Source organism: Oryctolagus cuniculus, chromosome 8, assembly GCF_051225735.1.
Source record: "Oryctolagus cuniculus isolate XC-2025 breed Fujian yellow rabbit chromosome 8, ASM5122573v1, whole genome shotgun sequence".
Taxonomy (NCBI): Eukaryota; Metazoa; Chordata; class Mammalia; order Lagomorpha; family Leporidae; genus Oryctolagus; species Oryctolagus cuniculus.
In genome coordinates, this window is record NC_142874.1 from 73474989 (window position 1) to 73499256 (window position 24268).

The 24268-nt window shown below is 40.5% G+C and overlaps 1 protein-coding gene across 1 annotated transcript in view; it reads left to right on the top strand.

The window, feature by feature from the left end:
- Positions 1–16085, top strand: part of QRFPR (pyroglutamylated RFamide peptide receptor) — a 58100-nt gene extending 42015 nt beyond the window's left edge. Inside the window, exons 3-6 of the mRNA XM_051819817.3 lie at positions 8591–8652; positions 11308–11543; positions 12985–13082; positions 14183–16085. Of these exons, the coding sequence (XP_051675777.1) occupies positions 8591–8652; positions 11308–11543; positions 12985–13082; positions 14183–14583 (797 nt within the window). The 3' untranslated portion in view covers positions 14584–16085. The remainder of the gene's footprint in view (positions 1–8590; positions 8653–11307; positions 11544–12984; positions 13083–14182) is intronic.
- The last annotated feature ends 8183 nt before the right edge of the window (positions 16086–24268 follow it).

The following is a 24268-nucleotide window of genomic DNA, read 5'->3' on the forward strand; positions in this document are numbered from 1 at the left end:
CTCAGTGCCAACGCTGTTTTTCACTGCAGAGCAAAAAGAACCATATTTATCACAGAGCAGAGTAGCTTCTTGTCTAGCTTATGGACATTGGGGTGTAATTTGAGAGTTTCAGTTCTCTCTTTATTGGACTCCTTTAGACCTACACTGGTACTGAAAATCTATGATTTTGTGTGTACTTCTTCAGTTTGTTTTAAATTTTTAAGAACTTTATTCAGCAAATCTATGATAACCCACCACTAGTGTTATTGCCACATTAACTTTACTTTGTAAGATTTATTTTAGGAGCCAGTGCTATGGTGCAGCGGGTTAACACCCTGGCCTGAAGCGCCAGCATCCCATATGGGTGCTGGTTCTAGTCTTGGCTGCTCCTCTTCTGATCCAGCTCTCTGCTATGGCTTGAGAAAACAGTAGAAGATGGCCCAAGTCCTTGGGCCTCTGCATCCGCGTGGGAGACCCAGAAGAAGGTCCTGGTTCCTGGCTTCAGATTAGCGCAGCTCTGGCCATTGTGGCCATCTAGGGAGTGAAACAGCAGATGGAGACCTCTCTCTCTCTCTGCCTCTCCTTTCTCTTTAAAAACAAGATTTATTTTATTTATTTGAAAGAGTTTCAGAGAGAGGTAGAGCCAGAGACAGAGGTCTTCTATCCACTGGTTCACTCCCCAAATGACCATAATGGCCAGAGCTGAGCTGATCTGAAGCCAGGGACCTGGAGCTTCTTCCAGGTCTCCCACACGGGTGCAGGGGCCCAAGGACTTGGGCCATCTCCCACTGCTTTCCCAGGCCATAGCAGAGAGTTGGATTGGAAATGGAACAGCTGGACCCAAACCAGTGCTCAGATGGGATGCTGGCACTGCATGTGGCAGCTTTACCTGCTCGCTATACCACAGCGCAAGCCCTGCTTTAACCAGCTGCACCACAGTGCTGACCCCACATTAACTTTCTTTTTTTTTTCTGACAGGCAGAGTTAGACAGTGAGAGCCAGAGAGACAGAGAGGAAGGTCTTCCTTCCATTGGTTCACCCCTCAAATGGCTGCTTCGGCTGGCCCACTGCGCGGATCCGAAGCCAGGAGCCAGGTGCTTCCTTCTGGTCTCCTATGTGGGTGCAGGGCCCAAGCACTTGGGCCATCCTCCACTGCACTCCCTGGCCACAACAGAGAGCTGGCCTGGAAGAGGGGCAACCAGGACAGAATCCGGCGCCCCGACCGGGACTAGAACCCGGGGTGCTGGTGCCACAAGCAGAGGATTAGACAAGTGAGCTGCAGCACCAACCCACATTAACTTTCAGTATGATTACTAAACTTCCCTCCTGGGATCAGAAGGCTCTAAGCTAACCAAGGGAGGTATATGCTGACAGTGGGACAAGAAATGTAATTTAAAATGTAGAAAATAGGAGTGCTGACCAAAGATAGGCCTGGTGGTAAGTGTATAATACCACAAGGTCACAGAATGTGTGAGGATATTAGGTACTAACCTCAGGAGATGCTTGACAAAGATAATACCACCCACTTCATAATTTTGCTTCAGGCATTTGTGGATCCTCAGCTTGCCATGTTTCTGATTCAGCAAGTCATGATGAACACATATTTTATGGCAAATGACAAATTTGAAGCAAAGTCCTAAAGCCTTGCACAGAAAAATGGAAACATTTTTATTTCAGTAATTACAATTGAGTCATCAAAAACCTATTGTGCTTCACTGTGATTTAAATTAGTTATAGCCAAGTAATTAGAAGATAGTAAGCAACTAATGTAATGATCAAAGAAAGCATTTTTTTTCTATCCTACTGGAGAAAAAGAATAAACATTTAATTCTTCTGTAAGAATTCAACCAGCACTGATTGGATTTTAGTTACCATAAGAACCTCCAAAGGCTTTGCGATGCCAAATTCATTTTTAGTTTGAAATGAATTGGTAAATCAGTAGGGGGGAATTGTGAGTGTTGGTCAATCATTTTCAAATTTGTGACACATCTTCCCTGCAAAATAATTCAAAGATTTCTGACCTTTTAATAATTGAAATCCTTCTAGCATCAGAACATCTGAAAACTGCCTGTGGTTGTGAAAAGTGGATAAGGAAAGGAATGCATGCAGGAGAGGAGTTATTAAAAACCAAAAGAGAATTAAAGAAAGAGGGTTTCAGCATCTAAAAGCAAAGTTGTTAATAGACGGTCAAAGTGGTTCCTACTCACAAAAGTCATAGGAAGACAAGAAGGCTTTAAAATAAAGTAGACCCATCTCCTCCCAGGGCCTCTTGTCCATTGTTTCCTGCCACCTGTGTTACACTGGCACTCAGTCCTGAAAGTCTGTATGTCATGCCCCAGACCTTGCAGCGGAGGTATGCCATCTGAGCATCCCATCCGAGCACTGGTTTGGGTCCAGCTGTTCCATTTCCAATCCAACTCTCTGCTATGGCCTGGGAAAGCAGTGGGAGATGGCCCAAGTCCTTGGGCCCCTGCACCCGTGTGGGAGACCTGGAAGAAGCTCCAGGTCCCTGGCTTCAGATCAGCTCAGCTCTGGCCATTATGGTCATTTGGGGAGTGAACCAGTGGATAGAAGACCTCTGTCTCTGGCTTTACCTCTCTCTGAAACTCTGTCTTTCAAATAGAGTGATCAGAAGTGACCACTGATGGCACGATCATGTCCATCCAGCCCTAGACAGGCTGACACTGGACAGTTAGGGGCCTAGGAGGGTTGGCAGTGAGTTAGGTCAGTTATACTCTGTGCCTCCAGAGTTTGTACTAATGATTAAAAAAATGATTGGACCTAACAACTCTGCATGATTGTATATGATGACAGAGAGAGTGTGAAAGGGGTGAGAGGCCTGCGCCGCAGCTCACTAAGCTAATCCTCTGCCTTGCGGTGCCGGCACACCGGGTTCTAGTCCCGGTTGGGGCACCGGATACTGTCCCGGTTGCCCCTCTTCCAGGCCAGCTCTCTGCTGTGGCCAGGGAGTGCAGGGGAGGATGGCCCAAGTGCTTGGGCCCTGCACCCCATGGGAGACCAGGAGAAGTACCTGGCTCCTGCCATCGGATCAGCGCGGTGCGCCAGCCGCGGCGGCCATTGGAGGGTGAACCAATGGCAAAGGAAGACCTTTCCCTCTCTCTCTCTCACTGTCCACTCTGCCTCTCAAAAAAAAAAAAAAAAAAAAGAAAGAAAGAAAGAAAAGAAAGGGGTGAGAGGGAGAGAGAGAGGAAACTGACTTATGTGCTCACTGATCCAGGATCATTGGATCTTGTTGACTTTACCTAGACACTGCCAGTTATGTATTTCTTTATAATAAATCTTAATTATGGCTAATTTGAGACTCAAGTCCTGGAAATCCAAAAACAATGCATTGTTTGCTAGATAATTCCACCCAATATAGAAAGAACGAGTAGAATTTGAGCTGAGAAAATTTCCCCTAAATCAAAATTGGTGTTCTTGGTTTTGTCTTCCTCTTGGTTTGTGATGATTCATAGGTTGAATGCCCCATGGAACTTAATTTCATTTTTTAAAAAGATTTATTTATTTATTTGACAGTAAGAGTTACACAGACAGAGGAGAGGCGGGGGGGGGGGGGGTCTTCCATCTGATGGTTCACTCCCCAGTTGGCCACAATGGCCAGAGCTGCACCAATCTGAAGCCAAGAGCCAGGAGCCAGGAGCTTCTTCTTCCGGATCTACCACATGGGTTCAGGGGCCCAATGACTTGGGCTGTCTTCTACTGCTTTCCCAGGCCATAACAGAGAGCTGGATCAGAAGCGGAGCAGCTGGGTCTCGAACCGGTGCCCATAAGGGATGCCTGTGCTTCAGGCCAGGGCATTAGGCCACTGTGCCACAGCATTGGCCCCAAATTATTTTTTACTTTGTCAAGAGCACATCATTAGAGCAACTCCTCTCAACTTGTAGAGGATAGGGAATGTGGAAAGAGCACCTAGTTTCTGAAGTTATTTGTATTTATTTTCCAGATAAAGCAATTCCCATATTTTGATGTTGAAGAACACTGCAGTTTGGATTTTTAAAAATTTTGATTAATGTTAAAAAAAAACAATTTTATGCATATGAGAGGTACAGCTCTAAGAAAACAACCACACTTCTCTCACTCATCTTCTCTACCGATCCTCCTTCCTCCCTCCCTCTCTTCTTTAATTTCTGCAAAGACAAATACTCACAGGCTTAATTCACCAATAATCATATCCAATGAATAAAAAGTAGGAAGACCGCAGTTCCATAGGGGTGTAAACAAGTGCTAAAATGACAATCATATTCCAAAAATGACCATTTCATTCCTATGCAGTTTTTTGGTATTCTGTATTAACTTCCACACATCACAGAAAACATATGACATTTGTCTTTTTGACACTGGCTTATTTTGGATTTTAAAAAGAAGTGATGGGTATGGCACTGTGGCATAGCGAGTAAAGCTGCCGCCTGCAGTGTTGACATCCCATATGGGCACCAATTCAAGTCCCAGCCACTCCACTTCTGACCCAGCTCTCTGCTATGACCTGGGAAAGCAGAAGATAGCCCAAGTCCTTGGGCCCCTGCACCCATGTGGGAGACCCAGAAGAAACTCCTGGCTCCTGGCTTTGGATCAGCCTAGCTCCGGCCATTGTGGCCATCTGGGGAGTGAACCAGCTGATGGAAGACCTCTCTCTATCACTGGCTCTGATGCTGACTATCTATAACTCTGCCTTTCAAATAAAAAATATATTTTTTAAAAAAATGGTGTAGGCTGGTCTTTGTCATGTTTAGAAGTTATTCATTTAAGAAACATGGATGGGCTCTTGCTGAGGACTGGGAATTTTCCTTGAAATCTTATTTGAAGAAGCAAACAAATAATAAATGCCATTGTCCTTGCCCTCAAGGAGTTCAGAGGAAGTTACGAAGAAATGAGCAAGAGTAATAAAGGTGCTTCACTGGAGGGCACATGTTCACTTGGGAATGGTATAGCCTGCAAGGGTTCCCTAGAGAAGGTGACTCTTGAGCCACAACCTGCAAGATGAATATATAGGTAGACAATGGGTGTGGACTGGCCAATCGATAGTAAAAGCAGGGTAGATGGCATGGAGTAGCACAGTACATTCATTGAATCAAATGCTGTTAGGTCTTTCAGTAAAGTACTGGAGTGGGATGAACTGAAATAGGAGAGAGGGAGGCAAATGAAATTGTAGAGAATCCCATGGACAAAGCCTTGGGATTTAGTTTTATGCCATAAGTAGTTCTCCTAGAACATAATTAAAGAGTTTCAAGTGTACAAATGCATTTTTATTTACATACATTTCATAAATACAGCTTTAGGTACATAGTAATCCTTCCTACTGTACCCACCCTCCCACCCACACTCCCACCACTCTTTCTCTCCCCGCTCCTGTTCTCAGTCTTGTTTTTCACTAATATCTATTTTCATTTAACTTTATACACAGAAGGCTAACTCTATTCTAGGTAAAAATTTCAGCACTTTGTATGAGAGAGAAAAAGAAAGAAAAAAATCAAAACAAACAAAAACATAAAATCCCTAAAAACAAAACCAAACAAACAAACAAAAACAAGAACAAAAGCTATTTCTCAACAGTCCAGACAAGGACTGTTCAAAGTCACTACATACCAGTAGTAATTTAGCTTTTCTTTTCTTTTCTTTTCTTTTCTTTTTTTTTTTGAAACTTAATTATCTTTAAAGAGGAACCCAAGAATGATACATCTTTTGTGAGTACTTATATATAATTTGTGTGACATAAGAATATCCTCCATTTAATACACTAAAATGAAGTAATTCTTTGAGAATTACTTTTACTATTAAGTCTCATAATACAGCTTTTTGAAGACAGAGGTCCTGAATGGGAAGTTAGAGCACAGCGACTCCTGTGTTTATTTAATAGTTAACACTCTTCTGTATGACATCAGTGATTACCTAAGGCTCTTGACAAGAGCTGCCTAGGCCCTGGAAGCCTCTTGATTCCACAAACTTCTTCAGTATTTTTACAGGGCCATAGGCAAAGTAGAAGCTCTCTCCTCCCTTCAGAGGAAAGTACATCCTTCTTTGGTGGCTGTTTCTTTCCAATGGGAAAGAAGAGTTCCTTCATGTAGAACATTTTTGCCTCAGTGTCTTGGCTTTCTATGCCTGAAATGCTCCCCTGGGCTTTTCAGACAGACCAGAATGCTTTAAGGGATGATTCTAGGCCGGCACTGTGGTTCACTAGGCTAATCCTCCGCCTTGCGGTGACGGCACACCGGGTTCTAGTCCCGGTCAGGGCGCTGGATTCTGTCGCAGTTGCCCCTCTTCCAGGCCAGCTCTCTGCTGTGGCTAGGCAGTGCAATGGAGGATGGCCCAAGTGCTTGGGCCCTGCATCCCATAGGAGACCAGGAGAAGCACCTGGCTCCTGGCTTTGGATCAGTGAGGTGCGCCGGCCGCTGCGCACCGGCTGCAGTGCGCCGGCCGCGGAGGCCATTGGAAAGTGAACCAATGGCAAAGGAAGACCTTTCTCTGTCTCTCTCACTGTCCACTCTGCCTGTTAAAAAAAAAAAAAAGGGATGATTCTGAGGTCAGAGTGCTAATTAAGGTGTTTGTCATCCTATGAGTCTGCTATATGGATGGCTTCCCATGTTGGAAGTTCACTCCTTTATAATTCTGTCTATTATTATTACCAACCATTTATCCTGTTTATATGATCATTTGAACACTTGATCCTATCTATATGATTGCTTTAACACTTAATCCTATCCATATGATCTCTGTAACACTTAGAATGCTGTTTTTACTACCTAGCTTAAGGGGATTTGTGGTCCCATGGCAAGTTTTTAAGCTGTTCCCTTAAAAGTAAGTCCATAGGAATTTGTGCAGAATTATACTGCTTTACAGTTACAAACTTCATACATTTCACAATTACAACTTTAAGGTCATGGTGATTCTTCCTTCTGTGCCCACACTCCTGCTTCCCTTCCTCTTCCCTCTCTTATTCTGACTCTTATTTTTAATTGAGATCTATTTTCATTTAATTTTATACACATATGGTTAACTCTATGTTAAGGAAGGAGTTCAACAATTAATATGAAATAAGAAAAATGTAAGTAAAATAAGATAAAATAAATGAAAAAGGGGGGAAATAAAAAATACAAAAAACAAAACTGTTCCTCAACAGTCTAGGCATAGGCTATTAAATGTCATTGTTTCTCAAAGTCTCAATTTCACTTCTACAGATTAAATTTAGGTACTCTATTTGTTATCACAGGTCAGGGAGAACATACAGTATTTGTCCCTATTGGACTGGCTTGTTTCACTAAATATGATGTTTTCCAGCTTCATCCATCTGTTGTAAATGACAAGATTTCATTTTTTACTACTGTGTAGTATTCCATGGTATATTTATTGCATAATTTCTGTATCTGGTCTTCAGTTGATGGGCATTTGGGTTGGTTCCATGTCTTTGCTATTGTGAATTGTGATAAAGCCTATAAGACATTAGCATAGACAAAGAGTTCTTGGAAAAGACCCCAGAGGCATAGGCAATCAAAGCCAAAATCAACAAATGGGATTACATCAAAATGAGAAGCTTCTGTACTGCAAAAAGAAACAATCAGCAAAGTGAAGAGGCAACTGACAGAATGGGAAAAACTATTTGCAAGCTATACAACTGATAAAGGATTGACAACCAGAATTTTTTTTTAAACTTTTATTTAATGAATATAAATTTCCAAAGTACAGCTTATGAATTACAATGGCTTCCCCCCCATAACGTCCCTCCCACCCGCAACCCTCCCCTTTCCCACTCCCTCTCCCCTTCCATTCACATCAAGATTCATTTTCGTTTCTCTTTATATACAGAAGATCAGTTTAGCATACATTAAGTAAAGATTTCAACAGTTTGCTCCCACACAGAAACATAAAGTGAAAAATACTGTTTGAGTACTAGTTATAGCATTAGATCTCAATGTACAGCACACTAAGGACAAAGATCCTACATGAGGAGTAAGTGCACAACCAGAATTTATAAAGAGATCAAGAAACTCAACAACAACAAAACAACCCAGTAAGAAATAGGCAAAGGACTTAGACATTTTTTGTAAGAGGAAATCCAAATGGCCAATAGACACATGAAAAAATGCTCAGGATCACTAGCCTTCGGAGATATGCAAATCAAAACCCCAGTGAGGTTTCACCTCACTCCCGTTAGAATGGCTTTCATACAGAAATAGACAAAAAACAATTGCTGGAGAGGATGTGGGGAAAGAGGTATCCTTACCCACTGTTGGTGGGAATGTAAACTGGTAAAGCCACGGTAGAATACAGTATGGAGATACCTCAAAAACATGAATATAAGCCTACCATATGACCCAGCCATCCAACTCTTGGGAATTTACCCAAGGGAAATGGAATCAGCAAATGTACCTCTATGTGTTTTACAAATGTTTTTTTAGAAAGACTATTCCAGCAGCAGTTTTTAAGATAGTGAGAGAATGGAAGCAAGAGCCCATGAGGAAAACATTGTGTTACTGTTGGGCAGAGGTTACAGAGTGCACTGAATACAGGGAGTGCTCACAGTTACAGAAATAAGTATCTGTATATTATATATACTGATAATTTTCAGTTATATGATGAAAATTTTCATTTTTTGCAGGTGTGGTCTGGTTGGTGGCAGTCATCGTAGGATCACCCATGTGGCATGTGCAACAACTTGAGGTAGACTGAGGACTGGGATTGATAATCATATTATTGAAATAGTCTCCTATACTTCTTAATTATAATCATTATACTCCTTAATTATAATAATTTTCCTTCCAGCAAGAGCATTACAAAAAATTGTTGGCCGCCACCGCGGCTCACTAGGCTAATCCTCCACCTAGCGGCGCCGGCACACCGGGTTCTAGTCCCAGTTGGGGCGCCAGATTCTGTCCCGGTTGCCCCTCTTCCAGGCCAGCTCTCTGCTGTGGCCAGGGAGTGCAGTGGAGGATGGCCCAAGTGCGTGGGCCCTGCACCCCATGGGAGACCAGGAGAAGTACCTGGCTCCTGCCATCGGATCAGCACGGTGCGCCGGCCACAGCGCGCCGGCCGCAGCGGCCATTGGAGGGTGAACCAACGGCAAAGGAAGACCTTTTTCTCTATCTCTCTCTCCCTCACTGTCCACTCTGCCTGTCAAAAAGAAAAAAAAATTGTATAACCTCAGTTGTTTCACTGGTGGTCTTTCAGATAGAATAATATAATTTGTTTTGGAAATTTTTCCCCTCCACTTTAATCTAGACCTCCTTGGTATTAAGACCTTAATGCTTAAAATAAAACTTACTAAAAGTACCAAGGTCAGTTCCTACATTTACCTGCAAGTGAGAAGCCTTTTCTTAATTACCTTTAATGTTTTGCTATATTTTAAGAGTTCAATTATTGCTCTGGATTCTTTTGTTATTTTAAGTGGCATAGAAATTCATAATAAATTGTCTACTTGTTAGTTGTTTCTCCTTCATAATTCCCTTTTCCCCCTATTTCTTTCCTATTCCCTGACAACTTAAATTCAGATTGGAAATGTTTCAGAAGATCATCTTATTTGACCTCTTCCCTTTTTCAAACCTTCATTACATGGGCCCAACCACGCATGAAGATTCACAATTAAGGCAGGACTGTGGGCTTTAAGTGGCTCAGCCTGTCCATTGGTGATTACCTTAAGCTGTCTTGCTTGGGTGGTCTTGCACAGTTAGTAGTCTTCAAAGACATTATGGGGTTGCTCTGATACCTGCTGAGATAATTTATCTAATGACATGTTCCTTTGTAACTTTTGAAATAGAAATAGGCAACTGTGAAACCCTCCTGGGCATGCTATGCCCATCAAAAAGTGAGCTGTCAAGTAAGAGTGCATTTTAAAAGTAGCTTCAGTTTTTAAAAATTTAAGTGGTATACTGAATGAGCTGTAAGCTTGTAGGTGAAAGCAAAAAGCAACTTTCTAACATCCCTTGCTACCTATAAAAATGTCCTCTGAGGACTTTCTTATCCTCAAGATAAAATATTATGATGAAACCTAGAGCACACCCTATAGCTTCTCCAGTCATTCAGACAACAATTCCTTGGGTCACTTTCAGTCACAAGAATAGCACTAATTTTGTTATTAAAATGTGCAGTCCAATGTCTAAGTTAGGAGGATGATTATGAAAGAGGAAGTAAGAATGGAACCTCAGCCTGATGCCTCAACCTGCAGCACTGACTTAGGCAGGAGAACTTTAAAGAAGCATGTACTTGGAAATAGAGGATCTGAATTTGGTTTCCATGAAACCATCTGAGTGTACTTGGAAAGTCTGGGCTTGTCCCAAGGTCTATGTAATCCTGTGTGTGGAGACTACCAGTCTGGCATTAGGCTTTGGGATGTGTCAGTACTTGACCTCTATCGTCATGGGCCTGTTGTAGACTCTGCCTACGTGGAGTCAGGAAGAGTTTAATCTTAACATCCTATTCCTAGGGAAATTGGAGCTTGAAATTATTTTACAATATGTTTTCTTGATTGTATTGTTGTAAATAGTTGTATTGTAAATAATACCTAGAATTTTCTTACCTTTGATGAGTGACCAGAAAGTTTCTCCCCCTCATTCAATTTAAATTGAATATTGGTGATAAAACTGAATATTGGATATTAGTAATAAAATTGGGGTTATAGGCAGTAATATCTCTAAAATCTAAGTATTCATCTGGAAAGTTCCAGAGTGATAAAAAGGACAGTAGTTTTGATAAATTTATCACTAATCTACTGATTTTTTTAAAATAAAGATTTATTTATTTATTTATTTGAAAGGCAATGAGAGAGAGAGCGAGAGCGAGAGAGAGAGAGAGAGAGATCTTCCATCCATTGGTTCACTCCCCAAATGACCACAATTCCTGGAGCTGGGCCAATCTGAAGCCAAGAGCAGGAACTTCATCTGGGTCTCCCATGAGGCTGCAGGGGCCCAAGATCTTGAGCCATCTTCTGCAGTTTTCCCAGGCGTATTAGTTGGGAGCTGTATCAGAAGTGGTGCAGCAGGGATTCAAACTGGCGTCCATATGGGATGCTGGCATTGCAGGCAGCAGCTTTATCTGCTGCACCACAGTGCCAGCCCCTCTACAGATGTTTTGAAGTATGTGGGAGAATATTTATAGGTTATATGCAAATATTATACCATTTTGCTAAGGGACTTGAGCATCTATAGGTTTTGGTGTCTGTGGGGGTTCTAGAAATATACTCTCTGGTTAACAAGTTAAAGCTGCACATACCCATGGCAAATTTGAAATGACTTAAAAATGCTGCATTACAATAACACTTGACTGTTTTCTGTGTTTTGATGCTAACTACTGGTTCTTAATTGGATTATTCTTTTTACAAAGATTAAGTATGACTTCCTATATGAAAAAGAACACATCTGCTGCTTGGAAGAGTGGACCAGCCCTGTGCACCAGAAAATCTATACCACCTTCATCCTTGTTATTCTCTTCCTCCTGCCCCTTATGGTGATGCTCATTCTGTACAGTAAAATCGGTTATGAACTTTGGATAAAGAAAAGAGTGGGGGATGGCTCAGTGCTTCGAACTATCCATGGGAAAGAAATGTCCAAGATAGCCAGGTATGTCTAATGGAAGATTCACCTGTGTTCAAAATAGTTTTAATGAGTTTTTGTGGAAGGGATGGTTGCAAGGGATCTCAGAACTCCTAAATAATTTATTCAGAGCATCATTTGTAATTCATGCTGACAGCATGGACTGACTTGAAACCCTTGAGGGTTTTGTGTGGCAGGAAAAAGGGATAAGATCATCAGCTTCTAAATCAAAGGGGATGTGATAGCTAGAGAGAGGAACTTACTTGGAATGTAGAACAGGGTTGCATTTTCTTCTGTATATAAATAGAACATGGAAGGAAGCTCTGTGGGCTGTTGTCAGGACTCTGCGGTCCTGTGTCGGTCTCCTCTCTGCCATTCATCGCCATCAGATATAGATCAGTCTTGTTACCAAGATCTCTGCTTTCCTTATATATCCCAGGGACCATAACATCCGTTCTTACTTCATCCCAACCAAGGATGATGCCAAAGTACGTGAGATTGTATGCTGGCTAATCCTCTGAGAGTCACAGCATGCCATTCATTTCAAATTCTTATTATTGATATATTTTATTTTTATTTTGTTTCCGATCTTCTTCATGAATTGCAGTTTTAAAACATAGTGTGCTGCTATGGTTCATGTGGTCCATATAGTTTATTTTATTATCTATGACGAGTGCCTATTATAAACAAAACCCTAGATGAAGTCTAGTGATTTGATGGGATTTTATGATTTCTTCAAGTGTGCAGTGACCTCTAGTGCTCAGTTGGTATAAAGAAAGCCTCCCTCTTAGTGTACAGGGACCTCAGGGCTATTGAGTTAGTGCTCCCAGCTCCTCAGAAGAAAAAGCCATCATTTTGAAATAAGAGAGAATGAGTGGGAGCTTTTGTAAACTTAAAGCATCATGCAAATGTATAGATCCCTTGTAAATGTAAATTTCCTTTATAAGAATGTTTGATAAAATTAAGTCTCTGGTTAATCATATTATTTAGATGTAGAAAGTGGATTGCATTTTAACTCTACTATGAGGCTTCTCATAGTGTTGCTATTTTGCTATCACAGACATGCATGTTCTCCAATATAAAGCTAATAAAAGCTTAGTCACTGAAGTTAGACTGCCTAAATTCAAATCCCAGGAACATGTTTTTAGTAGCCTTCTGATTTTACAACTGTGTGTGCATCGCAGCTTTTGCATCTACCAAATGGTTCCTTGGGAAGGTGAATAACATCATCCATGCCAAGCATTCAGTGGCATGCCAGACCTGCAGTGTACCCTATCCTTGAAATATTCATGATGTAAGAAATATAAGGATGAGGGTAATAGCAATGGGAAAACATGATGAATGGTCCACAATTCGCCTATCATAAACTTTTATATGTGAAAAAGTATGGTTAAGTAGACTAGGCTCTATATTTATTCGATAGCTCTATAATCAGTTTAACCAATACAATACCTGCTTCTGGGTCTAGGAAGAAGAAGCGGGCTGTCATTATGATGGTGACAGTGGTGGCTCTCTTTGCAGTGTGCTGGGCACCTTTCCATGTTGTTCACATGATGAATGAATACAGTGAGTACTTGTCGTTCTCACTTGATAAACATTCTAGTTCATTTCCTGCTAGAATGGACAATGAATTAGTGGAACTTGTTGTTATTCATTTGAATAATCAAATATCAGATACCTAATGTTCCCATCTTTTTTTCAAGATCAACAGTTCATTGCGGGGTAAATAATTATGAACAATATGACTAAACCTTTACTAATTACAAAGTAAAGAAAAGCTTTGAGATTCTTCTCCCAGGTTTCTCCTTCTGTTCTCCCTCAGCTATTTAAATACTGGGAAGGTGTAACATCTTATATATGTTCCCTATTTAAAACTCTGACTGGAATCATATGAATTTAATCATACACTTTGGTTTCAGTCTGACCTGCAATGCATTCTCTCTAATAACATGGCCCTCGACGTGATTGTGTTTCTGTAATGCAAATGAACATTTGAAAGGTGACTGTGACTTACAGTTTACATGAAGCTTGGAGTCATCCAGTTCAAATGCTATGCCTCCTAGGGTTGGCATTAAGGTGTAGTGGATAAAGCCTCTGCCTGCAACGCTGGCATCCTATATGGGCACCGGTTCTAGTCCTAGCTGCTCCACTTTCGATCCAGCTCCCTGATAATGCGCCTGTGAAAGCAGATGAGGATGGTCCAAGAGCTTGGGCTCCTGCACCTACATGGGAGACGCGGGATAAGCTCCTGGTTCCTGACTGACATAGCACAGCACAGCTGTTCTAGCCATTTGGCAGTGAACCAGCAGATGGAAGACCAAACTCTCTTTTTCTATTTCTCTCTCTCTCTTTCTCTCTCTCTCTTTCTGTGTGTAACTCTGCCTTTCAGATAAATAAAATAAATCTTTTTAAAAAATATTATGACCCTAATATGTGCCAGGCACCAGGCTATCCTTATAAGCCTAGATTGTCTAACTATGAAGACTCATCCTAAAGGTTATTTTTGTTGAGACATCAAGTGCCTCTCTCAAAATGCTCTTGAAAACTTTCCACATTTTTAACCCCTTGTACAAGGGTAAGTTTTTGGTAAAAACAGATGATATGCTGAAATTGTATTCTATGTTCATTAAAACCAATATGAGTTCTAAAGTGTTTCTTTACTTCAGGTAATCTTGAAAAGGAATATGATGATGTCACAATCAAGATGATTTTTGCTATAGTGCAAATAATTGGATTTTCCAACTCCATCTGCAATCCCATTGTCTATGCATTTATGAATGAAAACTTCAAGAAGAATTTTTTGTCTGCAGTTTGTTATTGCATTGTAAAAGAAACCTTCTCTCCAGCACGAAGGCGTGAAAATCCAGAAATTGCCTTGATGCAGAAGAAAGCAAAGTTTTCCAAGAGAGAGAACCCAGTGGAAGAGAGCAAAGGAGAAGCATTCAGTGATGGCAACATTGAAGTCAAATTATGTGAACAGCCTGAGGAGAAAAGAAATCTCAAACGACATCTTACTCTCTTTAGTTCTGAACTTTCTAAGAATTCTGCTATAAGCAGTGGCCATTAATTGTATCAATATCTTCATAATGAATGCCATTCATTTGTATTCCAAAGAGGAAGTGATTCTGAACAAAGTTCAAAGATTTTTTTTATTCTTCAGCGGTCGACACGAAGAGAGCAAATCATTTTTCCACTGAAAATGGCATTATACATGAAATTACAATTTTGAAAAGTTACTAAACCAAGCCATACAGAACTCATTTCTATTGATTAACAGTTTTTCCCCATGCAGTCAGTATTATGTGACTTTCTGTTTATTGCTAAATTGAATGAGAAATTTACTTTAAAATCATATCTTCTCCCTTGGATATTAAGTTGTTAATCGGGCACTGTAATGTAATTTTTAGTGCTCTATTAGAGTTAGGCGTTATAGTTTCTTGCAAATGGGCTCTGTGCTATAATCATAAAATCAGAGAAGGTGGAGAAGCAGAATAATAGCAAATAAATGAGACTTAGAGGTGGATGCCTGCATTGGAGCTTCTTTCAGCCCTCATGGTGACTGTTTCTGTAATGACTGGGAAGTCATAGATCCTTTTCCAAGCCTCTATTTTTCTTTTGTTAACTGGCGGTGACACTTTTTCTACTTCATAGAGCTGCAAGAACAAAATGAGGCAGAAGCAGAAAAGCCCTTGGTATTCACAAGCACCTTTGTGTTCTAAAACACCTTCACATTCTGGAGAATTATGGAAGCTCTTTGGCTTCCCCTTTCTGTTGCCTTTTCTTTCTGAGACACCCAACCCTGCCCAGGTTTCTTCCTTGTGCCTGTTTTGTCGCTGATTTCTATAACCAAAAGAAGGATGCTTGGGGAGCCTTATGGGTTGACTATAATATACTTAGACCAATCCATGTCAGATATTTATAGTGTTAAGTCTCTATTTTCACTGGCGGGGTGAAAGTTTCTTTTTGTAAGATTTTATGCAGAGTTCAGAGATAACAGAGTGAAATGATTCCAAGCCCAGGAAATGTCAGGTAGAGTGTTCCCCACCCCCCAGTCTCCCTTAACCTCCAACCTTCTCTCCTCAGGGCTGTTTCTGATGCCCCAGCCATCATGGACCCAGAGGCCACCAACACAGGATCCTATCTTTGCCCTTCAACATCTGCAGTTCCCTAAGTCCATTCACAGCTAAAATGCTGCTCCTGTCTCTAACATGAATTCTTCCAGCCAGGTAACAGAAAGGAAGAGAAGCCCAGGAACTCTCAGGAGATTTCACTGGTGAATTTTCAAGATTTGGGAACCAAGGAACTCAGGCAGTTGTTATCCTAAAGATACAGACATTTAATTTTTTATGTGTCAGTGAAGCGTGCATGAAAAAGACAAAGATAAAACAGTTTGTGATATTAGGAAAATTGTCAGTATGATACAGGAAAAGTGTCAGAGCAAAGAATGAGACCCATTATTTGGTTTGTATGGAAGAAGTCTAATTATGGATTCCTTATGTAAGCTGTCTACCTGTTATGTATAGTTATCGTGTACCAAAACAATGATTGTCATTAAACATTAAATTATTCAAAACAGATTCACTATACACTGTTTGAGTTATATTTATTTATCAGTCATTATTCATGTTATACTTGATCCAAATGTGATAATGAAAACTAAATAAAGGAACAGCTATTGACCATTTCAATATTAAGGTTAGTGGCTTTAAGATTCTTAAATATTGCAGAGCATCATCTAAACACATTTAGATACCACAATAAAACATTACAGTAAAATTTCCAGACATTTTTTGTGAAAGCTTTTTTTCCCTTTTGCTCACATGGGGTTAATGCTGTTTTAGAAACAGAAATATAGGCCGGCGCCGCGGCTCACTAGGCTAATCCTCCGCCTTGCAGCGCCAGCACACCGGGTTCTAGTCCCAGTTGGGGCGCCGGATTCTGTCCCGGTTGCCCCTCTTCCAGGCCAGCTCTCTGCTGTGGCTGGGGAGTGCAGTGGAGGATGGCCCAAGTGCTTGGGCCCTGCACCCCACGGGAGACCAGGGGAAGCACCTACCTGGCTCCTGCCATCAGATCAGCGTGGTGTGCCAGCCGCAGCACACTGGCCACGGCGGCCATTGGAGGGTGAACCAACGGCAAAAGAAGACCTTTCTCTCTGTTTCTCTCTCTCACTGTCCACTCTGCCTGTCAAAAAATAAAAAAAAAAATTAAAAAAAGAGACTGAAATATTTGGGGTCAGGACTGTGGCATAGCAGATGAGGCCACTGCCTGCAGTGCCTGCATCCTATATGGATTCCAGTTCTAGTCCCGGCTGCTCCACTTTCAATACAGTTCTCTGATATGGCCTGGGAAGGCAGGGGAGGTTGGCACAGGTCTCTGGGTCCCTGCACCCATATGGGAGACCTGGAGGAGGCTCCTGCAGCTACTGCAGTTGCGGCCGGTTGGGGAGTGAGCCAGTGGATGGAAGACCTCTCTCTCTCTCTACCTCTCCTTTTCTCTGTGTGTTAACTCTGACTTTAAAATAAATAAATAAATCTTTAAGAAAAAAAGAAACAAATAGAGTGCATTTTATTTTAATCCTTCAAACAGGTAAGCCTTTGCTGTGTTATGAAAGTTCAAAAGAGCAATATGGTGTGCCTCTGTTACTGAGAAGTTCCTACTAGCAAACACAGGAGCTCTGGAAATAGTTCACATAGCTTGTGAATCCATAGGGAGATACCCCGATTATTGCCTTTTTTTCCCCTCTTCTTAACTTCACAGCCCCTTGACTCTTTTTTTTTATCTTTTATTTAATGAATATAAATTTCCAAAGTACGACTCATGGGTTACAATGGCTTCCCCCCCCATACCGTCCCTCCCACCCACAACCCTCCCCTTTCCCACTCCCTCTCCCCTTCCATTCACATCAAGATTCATTTTCGATTATCTTAATATACAGACGATCAGCTGAGTATACCTTAAGTAAGGATTTCAACAGTTTGTTCCCACACAGAAACATAAAGTGAAAAATAATAAATGATTTTTTTTTAAATGATGATGAAATCAGAGCAGACCTATTGTCATGTTTAATCCCAGTGAGAGTCAAGTTGGGAATTGATAATTTCTTTCTTTTTTTTTTTTTTAACAGAAGATCAGTTTAGTGTACATTAAGTAAAGATTTCAATCATTTGCACCCCCATAGAAACACGAAGTGAAATATACTGTTTGAGTACTCGTTATAGCATTAAGCCTCAGTGTACAGCACATTAAGGACAGAGATCCTACATGAGGAGTAAGTGCACAGTGACTCCTGTTGTTGACTTTACCAATTGACACTCCTGTCTATGGCATCAGTAATCTCCCTATGCACCAGTCATGAGTTTCCAAGGCTATGGAAGCCCTCTGAGTTCTCCTACTCTTATCTTGTTTAGACACGGTCATAGTCAAAGTGGAGGTTCTCTCCTCTCTTCAGAGAAAGGCACCTCCCTCTTTGAAGACCTGTTCTTTCCACTGGGATCTCACTCACTGAGATCTTTTTGCCAGAGTGTCTTGGCTTTCCATGCCTGAAATACTCTCATGGGCTTTTCAGCCAGATCCGAGTGCCTTTAGGGCTGATTCTGAGGCCAGAGTGCTATTTAGGACATCCACCATTCTATGAGTCTGCTGAGTATCTCACTTCCCATGTTGGATCACTCTCCCCTTTATTTATTCTATCGGTTAGTGTTAGTAGATACTAGACTTGTTTATGTGCTCCCTTTGACTCTTAGTCCTTTCATTATGATCAATTGTGAACTGAAATTGATCACTTGGAATAGTGAGATGGCATTGGCACATGCCACCTTGATGGGATTGAAATGGAATCCCCTGGTATGTTTCCAACTCTACCAATTGGGGCAAGTCAGCCCGAGCATGCCCCAAATTATACATCTCTTCCCTCTCTTATTCCCACTCTTATGTTTAACAGGGATCACATTTCAGTTAATTTTCAACACTTAAGAATAACTGTGTGATAATTACAGAATTAAACCAGTCATATTAAGTAGAACAGACAAAAAAAATTTTCCCAAGGCTGATGGCATGGCTCTGGCTCTTCAGCACCAGCCTTTATTTTTATATCATAAGTCAAATAATGATTCTTTTTATTCTCATAATAACAAGTATGTTGTCCATTTTTTTTCTAAGTACAATTTCTTTGATTTTCAAGGGCTTATTCAGAGCATGGGTTACAATCAAAGACAGGTGCGAGATAACAGGCTGCCCACACAAGGCAAGGCCTGGAGTGCTGTCGAGCTATGCAGAAATTGGCTACACAAGCTAGAATAGTACCTTCCTAATCCAAGTTCAAAGCAGGCCCTTTTTTTAAAAAATGTATCCCCTCTTTGCAGTTCTTTCTTTAACTCTAATTTCTTTATTGGACTTATTTAAAGGTTCACTTAGATCTGCTCTATAGTTTTGACATCCTAACCATTGCAGTATTTGTAGCATATGTTGAATTTAAGCTTTAATAACATTTATCTTTATTCTAGTGGGAAGTATTTACCAAGGAGCCTGTTGTCTTTTAATTCTTTCCCATAAACAGCTCAACCTTGCATAAAGCATTAACCCTTTCGCCTACACTAACATTCTGCTTAATTAAAATTCTACAAAGCAAAGGACATTTTGGGGATAATGAGACTAAGCGTTCTTCCCTAAAATTAGGAATACCGCAATCATTAGCAGGACCACCAGGAAGCTCCGACTTTCTTAAGCAGAGTGTAGTTCCCAAAAAACCTAAAACCACCTTAGGACTGCAGCTGTCCTTCACATGCCTTGCTGAGATTTTTTTTTTAACTTTTATTTAATGAATATAAATTTCCAAAGTACAGAATATTGATTACAATGGCTTCCCCCCCATAATGTCCCTCCAACCCGCAACCCTCCCCTTATCCACTCCCTCTCCCCTTCCATTCATATCAAGATTCATTTTCGATTCTCTTTATATACAGAAGATCAGTTTAGCATACATTAAGTAAAGATTTCAACAGTTTGCTCCCACACAGAAACATAAAGTGAAAAATACTGTTTGAGTACTAGTTATAGCATTAAATCTCAATGTACAGCACACTAAGGACAAAGATCCTACATGAGGAGTAAGTGCACAGTGACTCCTGTTGTTGACTTAACAAACTGACACTCTTGTTTATGGCCTCAGTAATCACCCTAGGCTCTTGTCATGAGCTGCCAAGGCTATGGAAGCTCCCTGAGTTCACTGACTCTATTCATTTTTAGACAAGGCCATGGTCAAAGTGGAAGTTCTCTCCTCCCTTCAGAGAAAGGTACCTCCTTCCTTGATGACCCATTCTTTCCACTGGGATCTCACTCATGGAGATCTTTCATTTAGGTTTTTTTTTCCCCCAGAGTGTCTTGGCTTTCCATGCCTGAAATACTCTCATGGGCATTTCAGCTGGATCCGCATGCCTTAAGGACTGATTCTGAGGCCAGAGTGCTGTTTAGGACATTTGCCATTCTATGAGTCTGCTGAGTATCTCACTTCCCATGTTGGATCATTCTCTCCCTTTTTGATTCTATCAGCTAGTATTTGCAGACACTATTCTTGTTTATGTGATCCCTTTGGTTCTTAGTCCTATCCTTATGATCAATTGTGAACAGAAATTGATCACTGGGACTAGTGAGATGGCATTGGTACATGCCACCTTGATGGGATTGAATTGGAATCCCCTGGTATGTTTCTAACTCTACCGTTTGAGTTAAGTCTGCTTGAGCATGTCCCAAATTGCACATCTCTTCCCTCTCTTATTCCTACTCTTATATTTAACAGGGATCACTTTGCAGTTAAGTTTCAGCACTTAAGAAGAATTGTGTATTGATTACAGAATTCAACCAAAAGTATTAAGTAGAACAAACAAAAAAAAATACTAAGAGGGATAACATATCAAGTTGCTCATCAACAGTCAGGGTGAGGGCTGATCAAGTCACTGTTTCTCATAGTGTTCATTTCACTTTAACAGGTTTCCTTTTTGGTGCTCAGTTAGTTGTCAGCTATCAAGGAGAACAAGTGGTATTTGTCCGTTTGAGATTGGCTTATTTCACTCAACATAATGTTTTCCAAATTCCTAACAAGGATCACCTTTCAGTTAAAATTTAAACACCTAAGAATAATTGTGTGTTAATTACAGAGTTCAACCAATGGTACTAGAACAAAAAAAATACAAAATGGAAAAAGTATTACATTGTACATCAACTGTCAGGACAAGAGCTGATCAAGTCACTGTTTCTCACAGTGTCCATTTCACTTCAACAAGTTTCCCCTTTGGTGCTCAGTTAGTTGTCACCAATCAGGGAGAACATATGATATTTGTTCCTTTGGGACTGGCTTAATTCACTCAGCATGATGTTTTCCAAATTCCTCCATCTTGTTGCAAATGACTGGGTTTCGTTGTTTTTGACTGCTGTATAGTATTCTATAGAGTACATGTCCCATAATTTCTTTATCCAGTCTACTGTTGATGGGCATTTGGGTTGGTTCCAGGTCTTAGCTATTGTGAATTGAGCTGCAATAAACATTAATGTGCAGACTGCTTTTTTGTTTGCCAATTTAATTTTCTTTGGGTAAATTCCAAGTAGTGGGATGGCTGGGTTGAATGGTAGGGTTATATTCAGGTTTCTGAGGAATCTCCAGACTGACTTCCATAGTGGCTTAACCAGTTTGCATTCCCACCAACAGTGGGTTAGTGTCCTTTTTTCCCCACATCCTCTCCAGCATCTATTGTTGGTAGATTTCTGAATGTGAGCCATTCTAACTGGGGTGAGGTGGAACTTTATTGTGGTTTTGATTTGCATTTCCTTGATGGCTAGTGACCTTGAACATTTTTTCATGTGCCTGTTGGCCATTTGGATTTCCTCTTCTGAAAAATGTCTATTGAGGTCCTTGGTCCATCTCTTAAGTGGGTTGTTTGTTTTGATGTTGTGGAGTTTCTTGATTTCTTTGTAGATTCTGGTTATCAACCCTTTATCAGTTGCATAGTTTGCAAATACATTTTCCCATTCTGTCGGTTGTCTCTTCACTTTCCTGACTGTTTCTTTTGCAGTACAGAAACTTCTCAATTTGATGCAATCCCAAATGTTAATTTTGGTTTTGACTGCCTGTGCTTCTGGGGTGTTTTCTAAGAAGTCATTGCCGGTACCTATATCTTGCAGGGTTTTTCCAATGCTCTCTAATAATTTGATGGTGTCAGGTCGTAGATTTAAGTCTTTAATCCATGTTGAGTGAATTTTTGTGTAAGGTGAAAGGTAGGGGTCTTGCTTCATGATTCTGCACATGGAAATCCAGTTTTCCCAGCACCATTTATTGAATAGACTGTCCTTACTCCAGGGATTGGTTTTGGACCCTTGATCAAATATGAGTTGGCTGTAGATGTTTGGATTGATTTCTGGTGTTTCTATTCTGTTCCATTGGTCTATCCATCTGTTTCTTCACCAGTAACATGCTGTTTTGATTACAACTGCCCTGTAGTATGTCCTGAAATCTGGTATTGTGATGCCTCCAGCTTCGTTTTTGTTGTACAAGATTGCTTTAGCTATTCGAGGTCTCCTGTGTCTCCATATACATTTCAGCATCATTTTTTCTAGATCTGAGAAGAAGGTCTTCGCTATCTTGATTGGTATTGCATTGAATGTATAAATGGCTTTTGGGAGAATGGACATTTTGATGATATTGATTCTTCCAATCCATGAGCATGGAAGATTTTTCCATTTTTGGGTATCCTCTTCTATTTCTTTCTTTAAGGTTTTGTAATTTTCATCATAGAGATCTTTAACGTCTTTGGTTAAGTTTATTCCAAGGTATTTGATTGTTTTTGTAGCTATTGTGAATGGGATTGATCTTAGAAGTTCTTCCTCAGCCATGGCATTGCCTGTGTATACAAAGGCTGTTGATTTTTGTGCATTGATTTTATACCCTGCTACTTTGCCAAAATCTTCTATGAGTTCCAATAGTCTCTTAGTAGAGTTCTTTGGGTCCCCTAAATAAAGAATCATATCATCTACAAAGAGGGATAGTTTGACTTCTTCCTTCCCAATTTGTATCCCTTTATTTTTCTTTTTCTTGCCTAATAGCTCTGGCTAGAACTTCCAGAAGTATATTGAATAGCAGTGGTGAGAGTGGGCATCCCTGTCTGGTACCAGATCTCAGTGGAAATGCTTCCAACTTTTCCCCATTCAATAGGATGTTGGCTGTGGGTTTTTCATAGATTGCTTTGATTGTATTGAGGAATGTTCCTTCCAAACCCAGTTTGCTTAGAGTTTTCATCATGAACGGGTGTTGTATTTTATCAAATGCTTTCTCGGCGTCTATTGAGATAATCATATGGTTTTTCTTCTGCAGTCTGTTAATGTGGTGTATCACATTGATTGTTTTGCACACATTAAGCCATCCCTGCATACCAGGGATAAATCCCACTTGGTCTGGGTGGATGATCTTTCTGATGTGTTGTTGCATTCTATTGGCGAGAATTTTATTGAGGATTTTTGCATCTATGTTCATCAGGGATATTGGTCTGTAATTCTCTTTCAGTGCTGCATCTTTTTCCGACTTAGGAATTAAGGTGATGCTGGCTTCATAGAAAGAATTTGGGAGGACTCCCTCTTTTTCGATTGTTCTGAATAGTTTGAGAAAAATTGGAGTCAGTTCTTCTTTAAATGTGTGGTAGAATTCAGCAGTGAATCCATCTGGTCCTGGGCTTTTCGTTGTTGGGAAGGCTTTTATTACTGTTTCAATTTCTGTCTCAGTTATGGGTCTGTTTAGGTTTTCTGTGTCTTCCTGGTTCAATTTAGGTAGGTTGCATGTGTCCAGGAATCTATCCATTTCTGATAGGTTTCCCTGTTTGCTGGCATACAAGTCCTTGTAGTAATTTCTGATGATTCTTTTTATTTCTGTGGTGTCTGTTGTTACATTTCCTTTTTCATCTCTGATTTTATTGATTTGGGTCTTTTCTCTTCTTTTTTTTAGTTAGTTGGGCCAATGGGTGTCAATTTTGTTTATTTTTTCAAAAAACCAGCTCCTCGTTTGGCTGATTTTTTGTAATTTTTTTTTTGATTCAATCCTGTTGATTTCTTCTCTGATTTTAATTATTTCTCTTCTCCTACTAGATTTGGGACTGGTTTGCTGCAGTTTTTCTAGGTCCTTGAGATGCGTTGAAAGCTCATCTATTTGGTGCCTTTCCAATTTCTTGATGTAGGCACCTATTGATATAAACTTTCCTCTTAACCCTGCTTTTGCTGTGGCCCATAATTTTGGTATGTTGTGCTGTCATCCTCATTTACTTCCAGAAAATTTTTGATTTCTCTTTTTATTTCTTCTATGACCCATTGTTCATTCAGGAGCATGTTGTTCAATCTCCATGTGTTTGTGTATGCTCCAGGGATTCCTGAGTTGCTAATTTCCAACTTCATTCCTTTATGGTCTGAGAAGCTGCATGGTATGATTCTAATTCTTTTGAATTTGCTGAGACTTGCTTTATGGCCTAATATGTGGTCAATCCTAGAGAAGGTTCCATGTACTGCTGAGAAGAATGTAAAATCTTTAGCTGTAGGATTGAAAGTTCTGTATATATCTGTTAGATCCATTTGGGCTATAGTGTCATTTAAATCTACTGTATCCTTGTTGATCTTTGTCCTGTTGATCTGTCTATTTCTGAGAGTGGAGTATTGAAGTCCCCCAGTACTATTGTATTGGGGTCTAAGTCTCCCTTTAAGTCCCTTAACAAATCTTTTAGATA